This window comes from Xenia sp. Carnegie-2017, unplaced genomic scaffold, assembly GCF_021976095.1.
Source record: "Xenia sp. Carnegie-2017 unplaced genomic scaffold, XeniaSp_v1 HiC_scaffold_1, whole genome shotgun sequence".
NCBI classification, from domain to species: domain Eukaryota; kingdom Metazoa; phylum Cnidaria; class Anthozoa; order Malacalcyonacea; family Xeniidae; genus Xenia; species Xenia sp. Carnegie-2017.
In genome coordinates this window covers 1252976-1278471 of record NW_025813402.1, presented here as the reverse complement: position 1 = coordinate 1278471, position 25496 = coordinate 1252976, and the positions used below count along the sequence as shown (strand labels likewise).

Sequence of the window (25496 nt, the reverse complement as noted above, 5' to 3'; positions counted from 1 at the left end):
GCAGAGTAAATGGTAAAGTAGTACACCATAGCAATCAATTAAATTATAAAAATTTTAATAGCCGACAAGATACTATCAGAATTTATTTTAATAATGTTAAATTTATTGAATTTACACTTTTATTAATAAATCCGTCTGATAACTCTAAAACAATTGAATTAGATATGATGGCAGATAAGATTAAAAAAAAATTTATCATTAAACTAACAAATGATAATGAAAAAAAGATAGTTAATGCATTACTAGATTTATATTACATATACTGTGCTGACGATGATTTAAACTATATATATGTCGTTATTGAACCAAAAAAATCTTCAGCTTCACTAGGTTATAATGAATGGACAAGAAAATGGCTGGCAGCATTTAATGGATTAACCAAAATTCAAGTTTATTCACAACATCAATCTACATTATCTATGACATCTAATGGTTTTTCACAAAATTTCGGGGCTACTATAGAAGATAATATTCTATCAACTAAAAAATTTGTAAATGATGAAATCGAAAAATTAAAAAAATTTATTAAAGATAACTATCAAGCTAAAACTGAAGATGAAGAATAATCCTCATGTTTGACTACATATCACATAACTGTTTGTAACAAGTAATTAATACAAAAGCGATGTACAAAAAGATTCAAAATCCTGAAACAATTATTAAAAACACTTTTAACAAAAATTATATGAAACATTGTTAAACATGTACATATAACAGTCGCTTGACAGACAAATTAAAAAAACATATAGATTCCATATTTTGTAAAACATTGTATTATTATACATGCGCTGATGAAATGTGCTGATTACATTAAACAACCATTGTTAAAAACATGCACTAAGACACGCGCGCCGCTACAAAACCAGCTATCGCTGATACTGATATTTTAATAACACTTGATTATTAACACTTGATTATTAAAACTTGATTATTAAAGACGGTTTTTTGAAGAGCATTTTTTAAGCCTCTGTTATTCTCGAATATTCGAAGAATATTCATCGAATGTACGGGGGAACCCCGAATTTTTCACTTCGTGAAAAATTTTCCCCACCAGGGTTCCAGAATTCTCGAGCATCCCATTCCCCTGCTCAATTTTAGCGTAGCTAAAATCTGCGCTGCCGGATGCTCTCCGAAACGATGCTTTCTTAACATTTGTTTGTAAATACCGTTTGTAAAATTTAAACGCACCTATATATTTCAAAAACATATAGATTCCATATTTTTAAACGATAGATTGTAACCTCGAGATTTTTACCCCCCTTTGAAAAATGACTATTTTTTACGTAGCTTTTTTTACATGACCTTTTGCCAGAGGGACGTCTTTAAACCATGGTCTTAGTTTGCGCTGTTATAAAGATAGTTTTTACCCCCTTTGAAACAATGACTTTTTTTTACGCAGCTTTTTTAAATGACCTTTTAATGAGGGACGCCTTTTGAACCATGGTCTTATTTTACGCTGTTATAAAGAAAGTTTTTACCCACGGTTAATAAGTAGTAATATACATGGGGGATATGAGAGCACTTTGTGCTCTCGTACCCCCATGTATATTACTACTTAGAGGAGTCAGATGATTCTAAGTAGAGGAGTCAGATGATTCTAAGTAGAGGAGTCACATGATTCTAAGTAGAGGAGTCAGATGATTCTAAGTAGAGGAGTCAGATGATTCTAAGTAGAGGAGTCAGATGATTCTAAGTAGAGGAGTCAGATGACTCTAAGTAGAGTCACATGATTCTAAGTAGAGGAGTCAGATGATTCTAAGTAGAGGAGTCACATGATTCTAAGTAGAGGAATCAGATGATTGTAACTAGAGGAGTCAGATGATTCTAAGTAGAGGAATCAGATCATTCTAAGTAGAGGAATCAGATGATTCTAAGTAGAGGAATAAGATGATTCTAAGTAGAGGAGTCAGATGATTCTAAGTAGAGGAGTCAGATGATTCTAAGTAGAGGAGTCAGATGACTCTAAGTAGAGGAGTCACATGATTCTAAGTAGAGGAATCAGATGACTCTAAGTAGAGGAGTCACATGATTCTAAGTAGAGGAGTCAGATGATTCTAAGTAGAGGAGTCACATGATTCTAAGTAGAGGAATCAGATGATTCTAAGTAGAGGAATCACATGATTCTAAGTAGAGGAGTCAGATGATTCTAAGTAGAGGAATCAGATGATTGTAACTAGAGGAGTCAGATGATTCTAAGTAGAGGAATCAGATCATTCTAAGTAGAGGAATCAGATGATTCTAAGTAGAGGAATAAGATGATTCTAAGTAGAGGAGTCACATGATTCTAAGTAGAGGAATGAGATGATTCTAAGTAGAGGAATCACATGATTCTAAGTAGAGGAGTCAGATGATTCTAAGTAGAGGAATCAGATGATTGTAACTAGAGGAGTCAGATGATTCTAAGTAGAGAATCAGATCATTCTAAGTAGAGAGGAATCAGATGATTCTAAGTAGAGGAATAAGATGATTCTAAGTAGAGGAGTCAGATGATTCTAAGTAGAGGAATGAGATGATTCTAAGTAGAGGAATCAGATGATTCTAAGCAGAGGAGTCACATCATTCTAAGTAGAGGAGTCAGATGATTCTAAGTAGAGGAATCAGATGATTCTAAGTAGAGGAATCAGATCATTCTAAGTAGAGGAGTCACATGATTCTAAGTAGAGGAGTCAGATGATTCTAAGTAGAGTCATGATTCTAAGTAGAGGAGTCAGATGATTCTAAGTAGAGGAGTCAGATGATTCTAAGTAGAGGTCAGATGATTCTAAGTAGAGGAGTCAGATGATTCTAAGTAGAGGAATCAGATCATTCTAAGTAGAGGAGTCAGATGATTCTAAGCAGAGGAGTCACATCATTCTAAGTAGAGGAATCAAATGATTCTAAGTAGAGGAATCAGATGATTCTAAGTAGAGGAGTCAGATGATTCTAAGTAGAGGAATCAGATGATTGTAACTAGAGAGTCAGATGATTCTAGTAGAGAATCAGATCATTCTAAGTAGAGGAGTCAGATGATTCTAAGCAGAGGAGTCATCATTCTAAGTAGAGAATCAAATGATTCTAAGTAGAGAAGAATCACATGATTCTAAGTAGAGAGTCAGATGATTCTAAGTAGAGGAATCAGATGATTGTAACTAGAGTCAGATGATTCTAAGTAGAGGAATCAGATCATTCTAAGTAGAGGAATCAGATGATTCTAAGTAGAGAATAAGATGATTCTAAGTAGAGAGTCACATGATTTCTAAGTAGAGGAATGAGATGATTCTAAGTAGAGGAATCACATGATTCTAAGGAGAGTGTCATGATTCTAAGTAGAGGAATCAGATGATTGTAACTAGAGAGTCAGATGATTCTAAGTAGAGGAATCAGATCATTCTAAGTGAGGGAATCAGATGATTCTAAGTAGAGAATAAGATGATTCTAAGTAGAGGAGATGTTTTGAATTAATACTTCCATCGTATTCCTTACATTTCAAAACATGGTTTAAAGTTATGGAAAAAATACTAAAGATTGTTTTATGCAGTGCGGTGTTTGAAATTGAATGAAGATATGAACTTCGCACTTTGCTGGACAATTTAAGCAATTGTCTCATGAACCTGAAAAATTCAGGTGACTCAACGGGATTCGAACCCGTGACCTCTGGGGTGCCGGTACAGTGCTCTGACCAACTGAGCTATGAAGTCACACAGTGGAAAAAATACTGAAAATAATCATCCCCTCAGTAAGTTGAACAGGAAACCATTTTACCAACAAACGAATACCGCTATCAATTGAGAACAATGTAGATTTTAGCAAAATCATTGCATACTCTACCTTGTCTTGTATATCTGCAAACATTTTGTTAGATGAGCATAATAATTTTATCATTGCTTCCTGTCCTTCGTACGCAGCAATATGTAATGCCGTTTGACCATCATTCTGGAAGATGGAAAACAGTAAAAAACATTATAAATGAATGAATGAATGAATGAATGAAAATCTTTATTTTGACACGCTGGCCTTGTCAACTGGGGTTGATTTCCAAGAGGGGCGTGCTTTTGTTCAAAAACAATTACAAAATTTACTAAGAAATAAAATATTTATAGGAAAGAAAGATAAATTTAAATTTTCACAGAGCTTAGTTTATTCCATTAGTTATATCCCTTACCACTTCTGAGTTTTAACTGGCTGACTTGGGTTAATGAAAAATTTACGAAAAGTTAAGACTGAAGTGGTAAATCTATTTTTAAGATGTTAAAATATTGATTTCCAATGAAATGAAGATTTATTCAATAATCCACATCCCTATTTAAAGCCCTCCCCCATCCACCATATAAAAAATCCTAAAACACTATTTCAGTACAAGTTACATGAAGTAACACGGTTCTATTATTGGACAGCGGCTGACTTCTTTGGGTAGTACATAGTATTTGAGGCTACATTTCCTACAACACACAGCTTTCCAACTAATCAGAATCGACTAAGATTCGTCATTAAAGACACGCGAGATTAAACTATGCGATCTGATCTTTGAAAAGTCGTCTCAAGCACCTTACATTTTTTAGATTTACGGCAGAGCCAGAGTCCAATAATATTCTTGCAACATCCACGTTTCTTTTCTGTGCACAACAATGCAATGCTGAATCACCAGAATCCTGAAAAAAACCATGAAAATAAACATTGAATAAATTAAAAACAAATAATAATAAAAAAATGATTGGATACTTTTTTAACAATCTTTAATTGTTCCTTTGCTTTGCTGTCCAATAATTCTCGAACGACAAGCTTGTTTCCACTTTCCACTGCCAAAAGAAGAGGAGTTTCGCCCGCCTTTAATGAAAAACAAAACAACAATTAGTAGAATACAGGTTAACTTGTCAAAGAAAGAGATTTTTTATTCCGCAAAAATCAATTTAGACGTTTCAACAATAGCGTTTTATAAAGAAATTGCATGGCGGTGTGTTTCATTTGCTTGAAAAGAAAGGAGAGGAAGCTGTGTACCTTCAAAACACACACAGGAAAACGTAGCGTTCGATTTATATTCATTTCAATGCCCGCGCATTCATGACAAATCTCAATTATGCATTATGCATTAATTTATACAACTTTAAAGGTCAAAAGCCCATCATAGGAGCCACAAAAAAGAAAATCTTACAGCATCTGTTATTAGCTTCGCTTCTTCGCCATTGTCTTTCACTAATAATTTCACAATCGCAAAAGCGTGTGAGCTGTGAGTACATGCAAGATGTAATGGAGTCCGACCTTCGTCCTACAAAAAAGAACACAAAACAGACTGAACAGCAAGACTAAAAAACCCGAAAAACCGAACATGTTTCAAACCCATATACGGAAATATAACGATGAGAAAACTGCTTTTAAAATATTTCCCAAATAATTGAACGTGAAGGAACTTACGTTTGTCGTTAAAACTAAATCCTTTTGTTGTGATACTAGAAATTTGACTATGGGTTCGGAGCCGGACAACGCGGCATAATGAAGACACGTCATTCCGTGCTAAATAAACGTTTACATGAAGTTCACGTTTTCATGAAAAATACAAAATCGTCACAAAATCAGAAAAAAACAAAATTCCAGAACGTCTAACCATATCAGTTTCTGAAACCGAAACTCCTTTTTCAAACAGTTTTTTAACAGCGCGATAATTTCCTTCTTTACAGGCGACCATCATTGATGTCAAATCGCTTACCTAAATTTTGAATGAATGACAATCTTTAATACACCAAAATCAATGAAATCTTGCAAATCTCTTCATAAAATTGAACATTTTTATCATCAACTAGTTTCGATAAGAACTACAACGAGATCGTCATTCGCAGAATACGACAGCTTTTGAAAATTACTATTGTAAATAACATGACAATTTTTTATTCATTCAACGTCATTATCATAATACTTAACGGTAAATTTTCAGTTCATAGGAAGCGCTCGCATTTGGAGGATTTCCCGCGATTATCGAACGTTAAATATGCTCAAAACTCGTGATGATTTCACAATTTAATAACTTAGCAGGCAGATTTAATAAGCAACGAGTATGTTGGTGGAAATCTTTACAATCCTGTGGCTACATGATTATGAACATCTGAGAGGGCGGTTGTTACCTACGTGATTTTGTGGCAAATCGTCACAAAAGCGTTCGCGAAGATGAATTTTAAGTATTTATGCATGCGTAAAAAGAGCGTCTATATAAGTCTTTATATTTCAATGACACGATGACAAGAAGTACTTGAATGAAACTCTTAGAATGAAAATATTTACCTTTTACAGAAAGTCAAAGTTTATTCTTTTATGAAGATACTACTTGGAAGTCATAATTTTTTTCCTAACCAACAACACAGAATATTTAAAACATACCGCAGACTTCTTCCTAGAGCTTCGTCCTTCGTTTTGTTCGACATCAGAATTGCCAGCGACATCTTCGTCAAGACCGTTTTCTTTCGAAGTTAATGTAGTTGATACAGTACTTGGAGAAGTTTCGTCATTATTTTTCTCATCATCAGAATGAACCATTTCACCAGTTTGCAAAACAGAACTGGACACAGAAGATTTCTCAACGTATGAATCGGCTTTCTCCAAATCTTCAGAAGTCTGGTCTGTACTCAGGTCGTCACCGCCGTCCAAATTTTGAAATGCATGGACTTTTATTAAAACATTTGACGCAGGCTCTTTTGATGATATATTATCACCAAGATAATCATGACTGGCACTTCCTAATTCCGAGGGCATTTTGCCCGCATCAGACAAATTCGCTTCTTCCATAATGAAGAATTTCGTGTTCCCACTGACGAAAAACAAAAGAAATTATCAAAACAGCACTTGAACATGATTACAACAACAAGAAGTCGGAAATGTTGTTGCATAAGCTGAGTTCTGAGAAAATACGCAGTTCTTTTTACATGCCACTAATCAATAACAGATGAAATAATATTTATACATCGTGCAGAGAGGCTCTACTCTGTTTTTTTTTATGAAAATACGTTCTCTGAAAAATTGATAAGTTCAGTATTGCAATCAAATATGTTTTTAAATGCGTTGCAGACTGTATAAACTACCCTCGTTCAACAGTCCCTAAATCGAGAAATAGAAAGAAACGTAAAATGATTTCTTTGTATATGCAATGCGCAAGAAAAGTTTCTCGTTTATATTTTACAATGATATCAAACTGTTTTTAAATTTTTCGCCTTAATAACTACACGTGAAACAGCATGTTGGTAAACAATTCTAGCGGATTTTATGAAATTGAAAGATTAACTGTGAAATATTGAGGAGTTTAGGAGATAAAATTTAATCAAATTAAATTGCTAAGCAATTATAGGAAGGCACGTTTCCGTGTAAATTAAAACAAGAGCGACGTGCTTTTGAAACAGCGACATTTAACATCACGGAGTGTATGTAGAGGAAGACTACCAAACGATTAAATGAATCTGTTTATGAAAAAGACGAGGCAAAGAAACACCACAAAATATAAAGCAGTCTTTTACTGTCATTTGAAGCAACATAAACGACTGCGAAATATAACAGACTAACCTCAAGTAAACAGCGATACTCAGTGTTTAGTATAGTCAGCGATAACAGCGATAGTCAGTGTTTAAAACTAATCTAAATGGGAAAAAAAATCACTGGTGTAATGAAATTATACGTCAGAATTTCAGGGATAAAATCGTCCATCATACCTTAACAAACTTCCACTTCTTTGATGTTACAATCCAAATTCTTATACCTGTCAAAATGTAATGCAAAAACGTAATGCAGACGTGAGCAAGGAAGTAATTGAATGCAAAATAATCAGAGTAGGCAGTCCAATGTCGTCAGTTTCAAGTGGTCATATACATAAGTTCCTCTTCAAGTTTTCAGACCAGTGTTATGAGAATATAAAAGTCATATTTTTGGTGATTTTTGTTTAAAACAAACACTTCTTACCAGAGCAACCTTTCCCTGTCGGGGCAATCTATAAATGAGTCGTTGATCTTTTCTGCAACGCCTCTTATTTCTACACCGAAATGAACGAAAAACTATTTGGTCTAAAATCCTCGAGTTGGCTTTTATAAAATAACCGTAGGCGTAGCAAACAACTGGTGGTTAAGTTATAAATTACTCATTTAAACATGCCCCCATAACAAAAAAACAGCAGGATTCAATAAATAAACCAATAGAATGCATATGCTCGCTTCGTTTCCATGACTGAGTATAATTTGAAGAAGAAATCGTGCCGCCACGTAAACGGAAACCTGTTCTTTAATTTTTCAACATTAATCACGTAAAAAGCCGCCAACGTTAACAATTCTAGACAATTTGGGGCGTCTTTTAAGTTTCAACAGTGGCCGCCACGTAAATGGAAACCTGTTCTTTAATTTTTCAACATTAATCACGTAAAAAGCCGCCAACGTTAACAATTCTAAACAATTTGGGGGCGTCTTTTAAGTTTCACCAGTGAAATAAACCAGAATTAGCAATCCTTTGAAGTTGTTCATTGCAGCGACAAGCGTTGCGAACTTCCGGATTCATAAAGAGCTAAGATTCTTTATTTTAAAAAGCAAGCAACTCTCGGATTGTTTTTCGATTTTTTAGTTGGAGAATCGAGGTTTTAGGAATAGCTTTTTGGGAAAATTGAAGACAATTTGAACAATTTTGCCGCATGTTTCGTAGATAAGTATCAAAACAGAAAAAGGTCAACTGGTAGAGGGATGTAGCTTGTAGATAAGATCGAAATATCGATATATGACATCAAAAATAATACTATATAAAGATCAGAGATTGAGACTCGTAACTAACACTCTCTCTCTCAAAGAGACTACGAACTTAAGTGAAAAAATCTCATTTCTGCGGTGAAGTGGGAGGATTTCACCATAAACAATTCGTCGTAAAGTGAATTATGAAGATTGAAAATGTTTTTGATGGTATACAAGTCAGGTTATACAACGTTACTTTGGAAATTCCTCCAAATTGTTCCTTGCACGTTTAACGTGTAGACTCAAACAGTGTTTTAGAGTTTCTTTTGTGTCAAGAACGAAAACAACAGGGTTTAAATATTCATTATCTTCAAAGACTTATTTCAGCATTTCCATACCTGAATTGTATCGCGAAATTGAATATAAGATTACAAGAGCTGAGATAGTTGATAGCTTAAGCCAAACAACGCTTGCTTCCAGAAATTATCGTTGCAGTCCAAAAGCTTCAAAAAAGTGCCGCTTCTGGTTTGAAATTCAGCAGAACTGCATGTTTCTAAAATATATAAATGCCAAATTAATTTAATCGATATTAAAATAGTTCCTTGGAGACGATTATAAACGTGATGAAAGATTCATCTTTCTTCTCACACTCAAGCTGCATCATTTCGGGGCAAAAATACCATTCAACAGTAAAATTTAATACTTAACTACAGTACCTCATTAGAGACGTTAGATAAACAAACAGGAAGTGTCATCGAAGTTGTACAAAATTAGATAAAAAAGGCGTGTTAGGTTGCATACGATGGAGTACACGCTTCCAAAGCTTTACGCGTATCTTTCGCTATGAAGCTTTAAAGCAGGGGTCTCCAAACTTTATAGCCGGAGGGCCACATGAACTTTCATCCAGCATGTTGAGGGCCGAAGAATATAAAAAATTTCCACGTTATCCTTCAGCTTTTAAATTTCGCAGTGTGCAGAGGAGGTAGGAAGTTGGGAGAAAAATTGACGTAAGCCACCCAAGCTAGTTGGCTTGCGACATAACGTGAACTTTCTGCACAAAATTTATTTTGTTTAATAATATTATTATTTTTGCTGAAGTGCCTCTGCGGGCCGGATTGAGATGCCCAACGGGCCGCATCTGGCCCGCGGGCCGTAGTTTGGAGACCCCTGCTTTAAAGATTTGAATAATTTTCTTTCATGTAAGCGTTAACACGTAGCTTTAACGTATGGTTCGTAATTCGTTAAGTAGCTACACCGTATGGTTCGGAATTCGTTAAGTAGCTACACCGTATGGTTCGGAATTCGTTAAGTAGCTACACCGTATGGTTCGGGAAGTCGTTAAGTAGCTACACCGTATGGTTCGGAATTCGTTAAGCAGCTACACCGTATGGTTCGGAATTCGTTAAGTAGCTACACCGTATGGTTCGGGAAGTCGTTAAGTAGCTACACCGTATGGTTCGGAATTCGTTAAGTAGCTACACCGTATGGTTCGGGAAGTCGTTAAGTAGCTACACCGTATGGTTCGGAATTCGTTAAGTAGCTACACCGTATGGTTCGGAATTCGTTAAGCAGCTACATCGTATGGTTCGGAATTTGTTAAGTAGCTACACCGTATGGTTCGGAATTTGTTAAGCAGCTACACCGTATGGTTCGGAATTTGTTAAGTAGGTACACCGTATGGTTCGGAATTTGTTAAGTAGCTACACCGTATGGCTCGGAATTTGTTAAGTAGCTACACCTTATGGTTTGAATTTGTAGATGATGAAGTGTGGTCTTGAATGCTATCATAAAGAACATGTTTTCATACGCAACAACTACAAGTTAGGCATTTAAAATAAACGACAAAATTTTTTATCATAAACATGTTTCGACTTCCGTTAAGTCATCTTCAGTATAAGAATGAAATAAAGTTAGGCCCCGTCCACACGTATACGGATATTTTTGAAAACGGAGGTTTTTTCCTCCGTTTTGGCCTTGCGTCCACACGTAAACGGCGTTTTCGGTGACCATAAACGGAGGTTTTCGAATACGCTCTCCAGAGTGAAGACTTTTGAAAACGCCGGTTTTGTGTTTACGTGTGGACGGGCGAAAACGGAGGTTTTTGAAAACGATGACGTCAATAATGGAGCCCAGTCTCATGAATTTAGTCAAACGAGTACTTTTTAAAATGGCGGATCACAAGTGCATTGCTATTTTATTTGGAATAATTTCAAATTTGATAGCATGCATTAACTTGCACGTTGCAATGATAAACTTTCATGGGCAATATTTAAGAAAGCGGATGAATATCATGAAGTTGCTTTCGGTGTCACAAGATGCCACAAAAGTTTTAAAACGAGTAAAGAAAAAAAAAGTTAGACCACGAAGATTTTGGACAAGGCCGGGACGAACAAGTGCTTGGTGGGACAACTTTGCCAGTGAAATAGTCGTAACAGAGGAATGGAGGGAGAACTTTAGGATGAGCAGAGAATCGATCAACTCTTTGGCGGAAGAATTAAGACCATACATCGAAGGGAAAAACACTATAATGAGGAAATCAGTCGACGTTGTGAAGCAAGTAGCCGTCACATTATATTATTTGAGCGACGAGGGTCGTATGCGGAAAACAGCTAACGCTTTTGGGCTTTCACGGCAATCTGTGTCAAAAATCGTCCGGAAAGTGTGTAAAGCCATAACAATTTATCTTGGTCCAAAATATATTAAACTTCCGAGGACTGAGGAAGAAGTAAATTGTCTGGTAAAAAAGTTCCATAGAGCGCACGGTTTCCCTCAATGTTTGGGAGCAATTGATGGAACCCACATAGAAATTAGGCAGCCTAATGCAAACTCAACAGATTACATCAATCGTAAGGGTCGTTATAGCCTTAATGTTCAAGCTGCTTGTGATTATAATTATTGTTTCATGGATGTTGTTGTCAAATGGCCCGGGAGTGTGCATGATGCTAGAGTATTTTCAAACTCTAGTCTAAATTCTTCCTTAAAGAGTGGAAAAATTCCACCGTGCAAACGTACAATCCTTCCTGATGAGGATCCTGTGCCAGTATTCATTCTGGGAGATCCTGCATATCCACTTATGCCGTATGTTATGAAGGAGTATTCAAATGGTGGGTCAACTGTGCAAGAACAATACTTCGGTTTGACCTTGTGCAAGGCTCGCATGGTAATTGAATGTTCATTTGGCCGCCTTAAAGCTAGATTTGGAGCTTTAAAGAGCAATGGATATAAATATGGATGAGCTACCATGTGTCATTTATGCATGTTTTGTGCTTCATAATTACTGTGAGATAAACAATGAAAAGATTGGAGAAGAAAAGGTTCCTCTGCCATTGATTACGATAGAGAGTTTCAACCAGCTGTTGTTACTAACAATTTCACCACTGATTGCAATGAAAGTGAGGGTAAGAAAACAAGAAGGATTTTGACCAAGTACTTTCATCCTTGAGAATCTGATGTGTTTGAAAATATAGAACAATTTGCACCAATACTTCTTGTAAATATACTTATAATAGATTGAACATGATAGCTTTTCCAAGATTGACCGTGACACAACATTGATATATTGATTTTTAATTTAATTATGTTGGAAAAGTATTATTTGAACATAATATTAATCTACTAAATTATGGAATTGATTTAATGATATAAATTGTTTCAAATTGTGCTATTAATGCTGTCTTAATAAAAAATAAACTGTGCAAATATATTTTTGTTCTTTTTATGAATAATTGGGGAACACATCTGATTGTTCAGGGTATCTTGGCTGTAAAGTGGTCAAGTTGTATTTATCATGACCACTAACTGCGACTTGTGTGCATTGTGCATAACTATTTGAATGTGTATGTGTAAAAGGTAAAGGATTATGTTGAGGGACATGTTGTAATGGAAATGAAGTAGGCTGCATCATTGACTTCAGCATTGCAAATCCATCAGCAATAGACCCTGTCAACTGCTCCATGCTGGTAGTTAGTCGTGCCAAGTGTTGTGAATGCTCCTGATCCATTTCATCAATTTTTTCTAGCATTCTTTTCTTCATTTGCATCTCTTCTCGTGCCAATATTATCAGTTCATTTTCTGATGAGATTTTTCTTTTTAATTTTTCTTGTTTGTAGCCCCTCAGCTTTGCATCAAGCAAATTTCTTCTTTTCTTAACTTCAGACTCCTGCACTTCTTTGGAGGTCTCGATATTGTCTGTTTCTTGTGATATATCGCTGTCAAAGATTGTTGATGATGCAGGACTCGAAGGAGTTGAAGATGAATTTATTGAGTCTACTGTTATGTCTGCAGACTCAAATCCAGCATTTATTGTGGATGTAGCAGGGGATCCTCCCCATATCGCTTCACAAACTTCGAAGTACAAAAGAACTACCCTCCCATGTCCACTTTTCTTTCCACTATCGACGGCTGCTCTGAATTTGGACGGTATTGCTTTGAGTTTGGTGGTTATTATTACTTTCGTAATATCTTCTTTGTTGTGGGGAAAATCTTTTCCGATATCCTTGGCGTTTTCTGCAGATGGATATTGCGATTTAAATAAATAAAATATATCAGAGTACTTGCTCTGACAAGATTCCCAGTCGATGTTCTCAGCGGTTTGTTTAACCTTGTACTCCTCCGTAACTTTAAGGAGAAGCTCGACCTCATCATCAGTCCAAATATAACATTCGACTTTGCCTTTTCCTTTGGTGGAGCCTTTATTTGACTTGGCCATTCTAATTTTTATTCAAACTCACGAAATCAAACAAACAGAGTGCCCCACGTTGCCAAATGTAAAGATGGTAAAGAGATGTTGCTAAATAGCGCCAAAATTTGGATGCTGCAAAAGCTTGATGAGTCTCTTGTTACAAGTAAATGCGCATGCTCTTTGCTTAGAAGTATTAAATTTCCTCCGTTTTTGCGTATACGTGTGGACAGGCGAAAACGATTCAAATACGCTACGTGTGGACGCAAATCTTTTCAGAAACGGAGAAAAAAACCTCCGTTTTCAAAAATATCCGTATACGTGCGGACGGGGCCTTATTTACAATGCTGAATTTATCAGAGGATGCTTGATACGTGTTAATTAGTAAAAGGAAAAGGTGTGATAAAATATTAGTGATATTTACACGGCAAATATCATGAGTGTGATAGAGACAAAGTTGAATATTACACTCAATTTTCTCTAAAACTCAAAGAAGCCTTACACACACGCAAACAAAAACCAGATCTTAACAAACAAATTCAACATTTTAACACTATTTTCTAACTTCCATAATTTCGTAATGGCACGATTGAAATTATACATTTAACATAAACGACAACTTTTTTTAAATTTTTTATTGCAGACATGTTTCGGCAAACTTATGCCATTTCCAGTGCGGTATAATGAATGAATATTTGAATGGAGTTAATATATAAATAAATCTGATGCAAGACGTGTGTATAGACAAAGGGATGGAAACGGAAGTTATTTACAATTATGCAGTGTTAGAGGTGTCACGTATTTAATCTTAACAAATTTTCCAATTGTAAACATTCCAAATTCGTCTCTATCACACTCATATTTGCCGTGTAAATATCACTAATATCACATCTTTTCCTTTTAGGCCTGTTTTATACGTCGAATTTCCGTCGAATTTAATCTGTCGAATTTAATGCGTTGAATTTTATTCGACGGAAATGCGACGTATAAACCGATTATCTTCAACGCGTCGCATTAAATGCGACGCTGTCGTGTTACGCGACGAATTTCGTCGCGTAATTCAACGGAAGCGCGACAGCAGTTTAGACGTTGAGCTTCAGACGCGTCGAACAAAATGCATTAATTTTTATAATTATTTTCCATTCCCACAATTCAGCGTTTTCTGCTGCGTGTGTTCCACGATCACATAATTTCAAAATGGCGGGCAAGCATGAAACATGTGTTGAATGTGAAACAGCAACAAAATACAACTGTGTTCGATGCAAAATATCTGTTTGTAATCGTCCATCGTGCTCAGTGGAAGAAAAGAACGAAGAAGTAGAAGGCTGGCTAGAAATGGTGTGCGTTGCATACTGCAACAATTGCTTTTTCAATGTGCAGTCCATCGAGGCCGAGGGTGACAAAGACGACGAAGTCGCACACTTTCTTGCTGAAGACGGTGAAGTGACGAAGAAATCGTAGGGTAGGCGATCATTATGGTCTCAAGAACATGTTGACGATATGGTCGATATTATTGTCAACAACGAAAATTACAAGCGAAAGCTTATATTTACGAATAATAGGCGATCAACGAATACCGAAGTTTACCAACAGGTATTGGCGCAGGTGAAAGCAAGGCATCCAGAATTCCCTTTCAAATTGGAGCAAATTCGCAACAAGTTTAAATGGTGTGTCGGCACATGTAAAAAAGTTGCACTTACAATCCAAACTGCTACCGGCATCAATCGTTTTGTTGATGAAAAAGGATTTGGAAAGTGGTTCAATGCCTTGTTTCCCTTAATTAAAAGTAGGGATTCCTGTCAACCAGAGCAAAGCATTGAGCCTTCCACATACACAAGTTCAAGTACATGTAGTACGCCTGTTAATGGAGATGAAAGTGATGAGGAGGAGGAGGACATTGAAGAAAAAACAAAAGAGCCTGCTCTAAGAAAAGGAAGGGATATGTTTGTCCCAATTAAAAAACGAAAGAAAAAAAACAAGGAAGAGCCGCTTGCAAAGGTGTTAAAAATTTTGGAGAACATGGTGGCAAATGATCCAACTAAAGATCTTTTGAATTTCATGAGAGAAGATGCAGAAAGATCTAGACAATGTGAACTAGAAATTATTAAACTTTTATCCAATCAAGCACCACCTGCACAAGGACATGCACCACAACCTCAACCCTGCTATCCGCCAGCACAGCATTGGGTGCATTCAATGGTCCCACAAACACCTCCCAGTGATCACCATGTAATCAACTATCCAATGCCTGGAGCTAGTTCACCCTTTGATTCTCAAATGAACAAATACACTAAACTGTAATTTTGTTGCTTTTTATCCGTTTAACAAACATATACAGTAAAAACTATTAAACATTATGGTATAAAACTATAACTATTTGTTATCAATGTGTCATATTTTAAAAATTTTTGTTAATTACAGTGCAAAACGTGAATCTTATAATAACATAAAACAATGCATAAAGTGATAGAGCTTGCAGTTTTTCAAGCGTCTTATTGTTGACAAGATTTGGCTTGTTTGTTATAAACATACCAAAGTGAACAATTAACACACACCATATTGCAGTTTTTCTCTCCATAACTTTTCTTTTAATGCAGCTCGTATTTTCCCTGCATTAATGGATGTGTCTTTGACTTTTTCACATTTTTGCATGTCAAGCATATCTCTCACAACTTGCCGATCTCGTCGTTCCAAAGTGGCTGGATCAGCAGCTATGTCAGGCTGTTGAGGAAAAGGTTCATCATGTTCGATGCAAATATTGTGAAGAATAACACAAGCCAATGTGACTGCTTTCATTGTTTGTTCATTACATTCACATTTCCTGAACAGAATCCTAAATCTTCCCTTAAGCTGGCCATAGGCACATTCAGTCACCATTCTAGCTCGAGATAAACGATAATTGAAGTTTTTTTCTTGAGGTTGGAGTGTTGAGAACGTGTAGGGTTTCATAATCCAGGTTGTACACGGGAAAGCAGAATCACCAACAATAAGAGGACCAACTTCAATGCCCTCAATCTTCTTTGAAATAGCAGGAAGAAGATTGTTGTCCATAATATCTTTCCAAAGCTGGGTTGCCTGTAAGATCATGGCATCATGGGTATTGCCAGGAATCCAGCACTTGCCCACACAAACCTATACTTGGCATCAATCAAACCCATTAAAACAATTGAATAAAAATTTTTGAAATTGTGATATTCTTTGGCTGCCTCTGCACCTCCATTAGGACATTTAATCGAGATATGACACCCATCAACTGCAGACCAACAACATGGAAATTGCCAGAGTTCTTCCATATCAATTATTTTTTCCCTCATATGTCCTTCTGACGAGGGAAAATGCGCACTAACAGCATCCTTCCATAAATGAATTACAATGCTTTCGCACACTTCTTTGACAATCTGCTGTATTGTTGCTATTCCAAGGCCAGACATTTCAGAAAGAGTGTAATAATAGTCGCCACGTGCTAATCTATAAAGACATATAGCCAATCGACATGCTGGTGAGACCGGTTGCTCTGACATTGTTTTCTTTTCTAAATCACATTCAATTTTGCCGAGAATCATCGTGAAAATATCTCGTGATACACGAAATGTAGTCCTAAAGCGCTTTTCTGAATAGGTGAACCATATAGATTCCCACCAGTGTCTCCATGATAATGTTCTTTCAAGCCGACGACAAGAACGAATTCTAGGTATTTCATTCTCCTCAGAAATAAGATTTAGCAGTAACAAGCACAACTGACAAATCTTTCTTCTTCTATTAATCAAAGCCAACAATATATGAAGACGCCTTTGTCGTCTTTCTCTTCGTATTCGTATTATTTTCCTTAAAATAATAGCTTTGCCACAGCCGCCATGTTTAATTTTGCCTAAGAAACAACCTGTTAGCAGGCTATAGAGTCGAATTTGATGATTTGAATCCGATGCAAATTCGACGTATAAATCGAGAAACTCATTTCCGTCGAATCTCCGTCGCAAAATTGTCGCATTAAATTCGACAGATTAAATTCGACGGAAATTCGACGTATAAAATAGGCCTTAGTAATTAACACGCATCATGCATCCTATGATAAATTCAGCATTGTAAATAACTTTACTTCATTCTTATACTGAAGATGACTTAATGGAAGCCGAAACATGTTTATCATGAAAAATTTTGTCGTTTATTTCAAATGCCTAATAAGTGTTGTGCTTCTGAGGATCATATGGAGCCACAAGTTAACTTTCCCCTTGTTTTAAGGCCAATATAACGCATCAAATCATATTGAGTTTATGTCACAAAGACGTTTGTCACCTTACTGACGTCTATTAATATAATTAGCTGACGTTTATTTGGCATAAAAACCTCTTGATGATCAAATACCTAGACCACGCTGCATTCTTGCTTTCTTCGCCAGTGGACATGTGTGTTTAACGTAGAAATAAAGACTATAGCTTCAAAATATTCTAAGTGTGGTGAGGGGGTCAATTCTTGTACTTGCCCCCCCAACCCCCCTTCCGCCGAAGTTCGTGGGAGAGCGTGGTAATATTAACGCATTCTCAAGTGCAAATGGAGAGAAAATTTGCATTGTAAAATCGAGCACTTTTAGTAAAGCAGGCAGGAGTAATGTAAACAGTCAAACAACTATTTAAGCGTCAACCCCCTCGCTAGAAGATCAGCTTAGTGGGCGGTTGATGCAGGTACGCAAAAAAAACATAAAATGCTTCATTATTGTGACCAGGGCAGGGATATACCGGGCGAAAAGCGAATTCTTAATATAAAGCCCAGCGAAGTGCTTTTAAAAGAGCCATTTAATACAAAATAACATATAAAAAGAAATATTTATTTAGAAGACAAGACGAAACGTTACGCTTCTAGATAAATATTTCTTTTTATATGTTATTTTGTATTATTAAATGGTTCTTTTAAAAGCACCTCGCTGGGCTCTGATATTTACATTAAGAAATGCTTCATTATCAATCATTGACTAGAATTAACAGTTTGACTTATTTCACAGGTTAACAATAACAATTTAAAGATTTTCGAATGGAAACATGTTCTATTCAAATGCATTAACTCTTAAGACTCCGTAAGCTAAAAATAGTCTCGACTTGCATTAACTGCTGCGGTGGGGGATAACTTTCGCTGTCGAGAATATCATAATGAAACTTATTTAAGAGTACGTTTATCCGTTAATGGAGCAGGCCAAATATCGCAGTTGCTTTAGCAATGCTTGCACCAACAAACTAATTTCACGATTTTGTAAATCTAGTTCGAAATCTTCATCGCTTGCAAGTTTTTCTACAAAACTCCTCAACACAGTTTCCCCTAATCAAAACATAAACTGTCGGCTTAATAGTGGCAACAATTGATAAAAAACATCATTTAGTATGCTTTTTGGATAGGTGATCACAAACAACAACACAAGTTCACATGAACAAGAATATTTTGAAATATTTATTCAATTATTAATTGTAAGCGGGAAACTCGAACACGACGTCCTTTCCAGTTAATTTTTTGTATACGCCAGAGAACGTCTCGAGCTGAAACAGATAATTTTAAATACAGGTCAAAGTCGAACACGCGAAAAGTGGTCGCAACGAAGGGTCTTAAAATAACCGTGATAAAAAATGGCGACACGCATTGCATTATGGGAAATCAACAGGTACAAAACGTACAACGAAGAAAGTCGAACACGCAAAAAGTGGTCGCAACGAACACGCAAAAAGTGGTCGCAACGAAGGGTTTTGAGTTAACCGTGATAAAAAATGGCGGCACGCATTGCATTATGGAAAATTAACAAGTAGAAAACGTACAACGAAGAAAGTCGAACACGCAAAAAATGGTCGCAACGAGCACGCAAAAAGTGGTCGCAACGAAGGGTTTTGAAATAACCGTGATAAAAATTGGCGACATGCATTGCATTATGGAAAATTAACAAGTAGAAAACGTACAACGAAGAAAGTCGAACACGCAAAATATGGTCGCAACGAACACGCAAAAAGTGGTCGCAACGAACACGCAAAAAGTGGTCGCAACGAAGGGTTTTGAGTTAACCGTGATAAAAAATGGCGGCACGCATTGCATTATGGAAAATCAACAAGTAGAAAACGTACAACGAAGAAAGTCGAACACGCGAAAAATGGTCGCAACGAACACGCGAAAAGTGGTCGCAACGAAGGATTTTGAAATAACCGTGATAAAAAATGGCGACACGCATTGCATTATGGGAAATCAACAAGTACAAAACGTACAACGAAGATTACGAAAGGCTATTGTCGTCGACTCATGGATGATATTAAAAAGATTCGGGGCAGTTGAATTAAAAGTTTTGAAAACGCCCCAAAATCAAATTCACTAAAATTACTTCGATTTACTGTATGAAAAGGGCAAAGATATTGCCTGTTTTTGGTAATCGACAAAACAACCAACAAATAAAATAAAATATATTGCCAAAAAATTATTCAAGCAACGCTCTCGAGTTCTTATTTTACCACAACGAGCACCGTCACCATTTATTGTCTTTAACTGTGTTGTCATTTGCGAAGACACGTGTAAACTGCGCTCGTTCACTGAGAAAACATTGAACGAAAATACTTTTCTAAAGAAATGAATAATACTTTTGATGAAAAATTATCGTATTAGGAGTAAAAGATGAAGCTAGCTTCGCAACTGCATAGAAATATGAAAATTGTCATCGTTTTCACACTTATTAATGTGAAGATGGCGATTTTATCGTTACTATATTTCACTTCGTGCTTTATTTACGGACGATGAAGTTGAGACAATTGACTAACATAAACACTTCCGGTTGATACCCGTAATTATGAAAAGTAAAATCTCTAAATTATTCAACACTACGGTCAGAAATTATCTATACGTTCAAACATGGTATCCATATATCTATATCTATATATAAATATATTCATAGTTTTGGATGTTTATCAACGTACGAACCTGTCATTTTAAGTATGGAAAAAATATATCACAATCATAAGAAAATTGTAATCTTTAAGTTTCTAATATTTCATATTGTTGTAACTTAATGTGATCTTGTCTAAAGGCAGTCTTCGAACCTTGTCGATATGTTGTCGTGTGTTTAGTTCCCAGGACCTTTCTCGCAACTTAAGATTATTTTGGGTCTAGTTTAGTTCCCAGGACCTTTCCCAAAACTTAAGATCATATTGAAGCGGTTTTAGTTCCCAGGACCTTTTTTGCAACTTAAGATCATTTTGGGGCGAGTTTAGTTCCCAAGACCTATCCCAAAACTTAAGATCATATTGAAGCAGGTTTAGTTCCCAGGACCTTTCTCGCAACTTAAGATCATTTTGGGGCGAGTTTAGTTCCCAGGACCTTTCCCACAAAAAATCATTTTGGGGGGCGGGTTTAGTTCCCAGGACCTTCCAGCAATCAGTAAATGACGTTCTAGATGAGAATCATGCGAAATATGCTAACACAAAACAACCGTTATGATGCGGAGCAAATACACGACAGACGACGACAGACGACGAACGTTTCCGCCGTGGAGACAAAAGAAAAGTTAAACAAACGTCTTTTATAAGTAAAACTCGTTTTAAAAAACACGACGACAACAATTATTTTACACACAAGCATAAAAGTCACTGAAAATAGATAAAAACACTCACAAACAGCATGATTGCTCAGGATTCAAACACATTGTATACCGTTGTATACCCTTCTAAACCGTGCTGTGCCCTTGTATACCGTTGTATACCCTTCTAAACAGTGCTGTGCCCTTTTATACCGTTGTGTACCCTTCTAAACCGTGCTGTGCCCTTGTATACCGTTGTATACCCTTCTAAACAGTGCCGAGCCCTTGTATACCGTTGTGTACCCTTCTAAACAGTGCTGTGCCTTGTATACCATTGTGTACCCTTCTAAACCGTGCTGTGCCCTCGTATACCACTGTATACCCTTCTATACCAGTTTATCCTGGAGATTCATAGACACGTAACCATCACAAAATTTGTTTTTTCCGGTAGAGAGTATTCAAATCATAAAGTTATAAATAAAGAGTAAGTTGATATTTTCTAACTAACCATTGTTTTCTTTGAAAGTCGTCGTTTCTGATACAGCTGGAAAATCATCTTTCGTGATTTTATACAACGTCGCAAAGTACTCAAGGTTGTTCGCTTTCTCTTTCAGTACTGCGTTCTCTGATTTTAGTTTTCAATTTCTTCGTAAAGCTAGAAAAGTATTCAGTGTTTGGAATTAACTCGTCACGAACTCAGGTATAGTAACAAGACAATCATTGTCTTCAATGTTCTACCAACTAAACTACAAGATCAACTGTGGACTATGATGATATTTCAAAACACAGTTCTAGTTTCTTTCATATCTTAATATCATAGATAATAACATCACGTTGTTGTGATGTACTCAGGTATAGTAACAAGATAATCATTGTCTTCAATGTTCTACCAACTAAACTACAAGATCAACTGTGGACTATGATGATATTTCAAAACACAGTTCTAGTTTCTTTCATATCTTAATATCATAGATAATAACATCACGTTGTTGAGATGTACTCAGGTATAGTAACAAGATAATCATTATCTTCAATGTTCTACCAACTAAACTACAAGATCAACTGTGGACTATGATGATATTTCAAAACACAGTTCTAGTTTCTTTCATATCTTAATATCATAGATAATAACATCACGTTGTTGTAATGTACTCAGGTATAGTAACAAGATAATCATTGTCTTCAATGTTCTACCAACCAAACTACAAGATCAAGTGTGAACTATGATGATATTTCAAAACACAGTTCTAGTTTCTTTCATATCTTAATATCATAGATAATAACATCACGTTGTTGTGATGTACTCAGGTATAGTAACAAGATAATCATTGTCTTCAATGTCCTACCAACCAAACTACAAGATCAAATGTGGACTATGATGATATTTCAAAACACAGTTCTAGTTTCTTTCATATCTTAATACTACAAACATTACAATAAACTTATAACCAACCATAATATTTTCTTGTAAAGTTTCCTCGAGAGCTTTTCGTCTTTCCTCAGCAATTAATTCCCAATATTTTTCCGGCGCTTTTTCTGCAACAAGGAAATTTAACTCCAACCATCATTTTGAGGGCAAAACATACAAACATACTGAAAGAAGGTTCACCAAACAAACCTTGTACCATCAGCGCTCGCGTCTCCTCTGTTGAGTCGAGTTCCTTTAATTTCAAATCAACATTTACACTTGAATCTGCATCAGACGCGCTTGATGGACTTTCAACTTCAGAAGCTTTAACTAGATAACTTTTTAGATGCTTTTGTCTCGACTTTGTCGAACATTGCTGTGAATGAGCTCCGCTCTGCGATGGAAATCAAAGAAATATAGAAGTTAATCGGATTTGTATTCTCGCAGCTCGCCACACAACAAGCGATGTTATGGCATCGTACTTTGGATTTAGGTTTTTGTTTCGTCCTTCCGCCGACAAGCAACTTCTGTCCGTCAGCAGAAGGCTGTAGGACCTGCAAAGACTTTCTTTTGTCCTGTCTTTCAACGATTGAGCGACCTGACGAAGACGAACCGTCGTCGGACTTTGCCTACAAATAAATTACGAATTATGCAGATAGGATAAGAGCTAGACACTGCTAAGTTCGACAAAAAAAAGTTAGCACTACAAAATAAATGATGTGTCTATTTATGATTGAAAACAATTTGTTTTCATGTAGGAATACCTTTGTGTCCTTCGAACAACACCCCTTAGACTTGCCATTTTCGTCAGATTTCTCACCGCTTTTTGCCGGCCTTCTTGGTGAATGTGCGAGTTTACTCACAGTATGTTGTTCTCTCATGCTTTTAGGGTTTTTGTAGCTCGAAATATTTGATTTCCCCTGCCTCAAATCTGCTTTAAGTCCGACTTCTTGTTGACGAGACAATCGTCTATATTCTTCGGCCATCTTTTTAAACCTTCCCGCGTGAAAATCAACATCTTCGGAAAATCTTCGAGAACTCACGCAAGGTAACATTTTCCATATTAGACAATAACTGGAAGATAAACAACTGACTTACACCAAGTAATCGCTGATTGCATATTTGCTTATTCTGTTTCAAATATGGTAGAAAGAAAGATGAAAATGTACAAAAGGTTCAGAAATCTTTGCGATTAACTGTCAAAATTTGACCGGATCGACCGAAATAACGAAGATCAATACAAGAGGATAATTTCGCACGTTTCTTGCATTTTGATACAATGGCACAGTGCCTTGCTTCGAACATCAAATCATTAAAAGTGATATGACTCTTTCAGGGCCGTACCTAGAACGCTTATTGGAGTGGGGGGTGTGTATATTCTTATATTCAGTTCTACCTACTGTTTTCTTTAGAGCCAATTTACTTTCAAAAGAAGTCAGAACGCAACTGAGCATATGAATACACCCCCTCACAAATTAAGGTACTAGCTAAGGCGCTGGACTCTTTCTTTTGTATGTTCATACTCCATCATAATGCAAGTGTTTGGCACTTTTTTCATAATCAATGCCGCCTGCCTTTTTTCTTCCCTTAAATAATAGTATCAATGACAAGTACATCCACTAAAATTAAAATGCAATAAATGTTGTTTTAGTGGCAGTTTTATTTAACTACAGCAGCTTTGAAAGTTCGTATACAACAAACTCTACAAAATAACTCATATATTATTACTTACAATATTATCAATTAAAATATAATTGCGTTTTCCTCATTGCATATTGAAAGAATCTGTGTCTAGCCATTATAATAAAATCTACGCGAAAAAGAAACTGCCTTTGTATTGTTATTGGGAAAGTTAGACTTCATACATTTATATTATCTCCTAGTCTATCATAAACTGCCTTTGCATTGTTATTGGGGAAGTTAGACTTCATACATTTATATTATCTCCTAATCTATCATAAACTGCCTTTGTATTGTTATTGGGGAAGTAAGACTTCATACATTTATATTATCTCCTAGTCTATCATAAACTGCCTTTGCATTGTTATTGGGGAAGTTAGACTTCATACATTTATATTATCTCCTAATCTATCATAAACTGCCTTTGTATTGTTATTGGGAAGTTAGACTTCATACATTTATATTATCTCCTAGTCTATCATAAACTGCCTTTGTATTGTTATTGAAGTTAGACTTCATACATTTATATTATCTCCTAGTCTATCATAAACTGCCTTCGTATTGTTATTGGGAAAGTTAGACTTCATACATTTATATTATCTCCTAGTCTATCATAAACTGCCTTTGTATTGTTATTGGGAAAGTTAGACTTCTTACATTTATATTATCTCCTAGTCTATCATAAACTGCCTTTGTATTGTTATTGGGAAAGTTAGACTTCATACATTTATATTATCTCCTAGTCTATCATAAACTGCCTTTGTATTGTTATTGGGAAAGTTAGACTTCATACATTTATATTATCTCCTAGTCTATCATAAACTGCCTTTGTATTGTTATTGGGAAAGTTAGACTTCATACATTTATATTATCTCCTAGTCTATCATAAACTGCCTTTGTATTGTTATTGGGAAAGTTAGACTTCTTACATTTATATTATCTCCTAGTCTATCATAAACTGCCTTTGTATTGTTATTGGGAAAGTTAGACTTCATACATTTATATTATCTCCTAGTCTATCATAAACTGCCTTTGTATTGTTATTGGGAAAGTTAGACTTCATACATTTATATTATCTCCTAGTCTATCATAAACTGCCTTTGTATTGTTATTGGGAAAGTTAGACTTCATACATTTATATTATCTCCTAGTCTATCATAAACTGCCTTTGTATTGTTATTGGGAAAGTTAGACTTCATACATTTATATTATCTCCTAGTCTATCATAAACTGCCTTTGTATTGTTATTGGGAAAGTTAGACTTCTTACATTTATATTATCTCCTAGTCTATCATAAACAAGCTTTTGTATTGTTATTGGGAAAGTTAGACTTCTTACATTTATATTATCTCCTAGTCTATCATAAACAAGCTTTTAATTCCCAAAGCCATTCACAATTCATCCTTGTATTGCAGCTCATGCTTTTTTTGAATAGCTTACTGTGGGTTCACCCATTCTTTTAAAGTAGACTTCGACAAATTCTTTGATATCATGAACACTTTTTTCATTTAAATCATAATTCGCAGATTTTGTCTCTTG

General features: G+C 35.8%; 2 protein-coding genes and 1 long non-coding RNA gene across 3 annotated transcripts in view; 1 reads left to right on the top strand and 2 right to left on the bottom strand.

The window, feature by feature from the left end:
- LOC124434503 lies at positions 1 to 20340 on the top strand. The gene is made up of 3 exons (XR_006944794.1): positions 1 to 12; positions 17798 to 17800; positions 20185 to 20340. It is a non-coding gene; the product is annotated as an uncharacterized LOC124434503 (long non-coding RNA).
- LOC124434407 overlaps positions 1 to 23332 on the bottom strand; it is a 35456-nt gene extending 12124 nt beyond the window's left edge. Inside the window, exons 1-4 of the mRNA XM_046984303.1 lie at positions 23042 to 23332; positions 22760 to 22906; positions 22488 to 22671; positions 22323 to 22405 (exon numbers count right to left, since the gene is read on the bottom strand). Of these exons, the coding sequence (XP_046840259.1) occupies positions 22323 to 22405; positions 22488 to 22671; positions 22760 to 22906; positions 23042 to 23332 (705 nt within the window). The remainder of the gene's footprint in view (positions 1 to 22322; positions 22406 to 22487; positions 22672 to 22759; positions 22907 to 23041) is intronic.
- Positions 15664 to 16631, bottom strand: LOC124434428 (protein ALP1-like). The gene is given in 2 exon segments (XM_046984325.1): positions 15664 to 16457; positions 16460 to 16631. Coding segments are annotated over 2 exon segments (747 nt in total). The 3' UTR covers positions 15664 to 15882.
- Positions 23333 to 25496: the final 2164 nt, after the last annotated feature.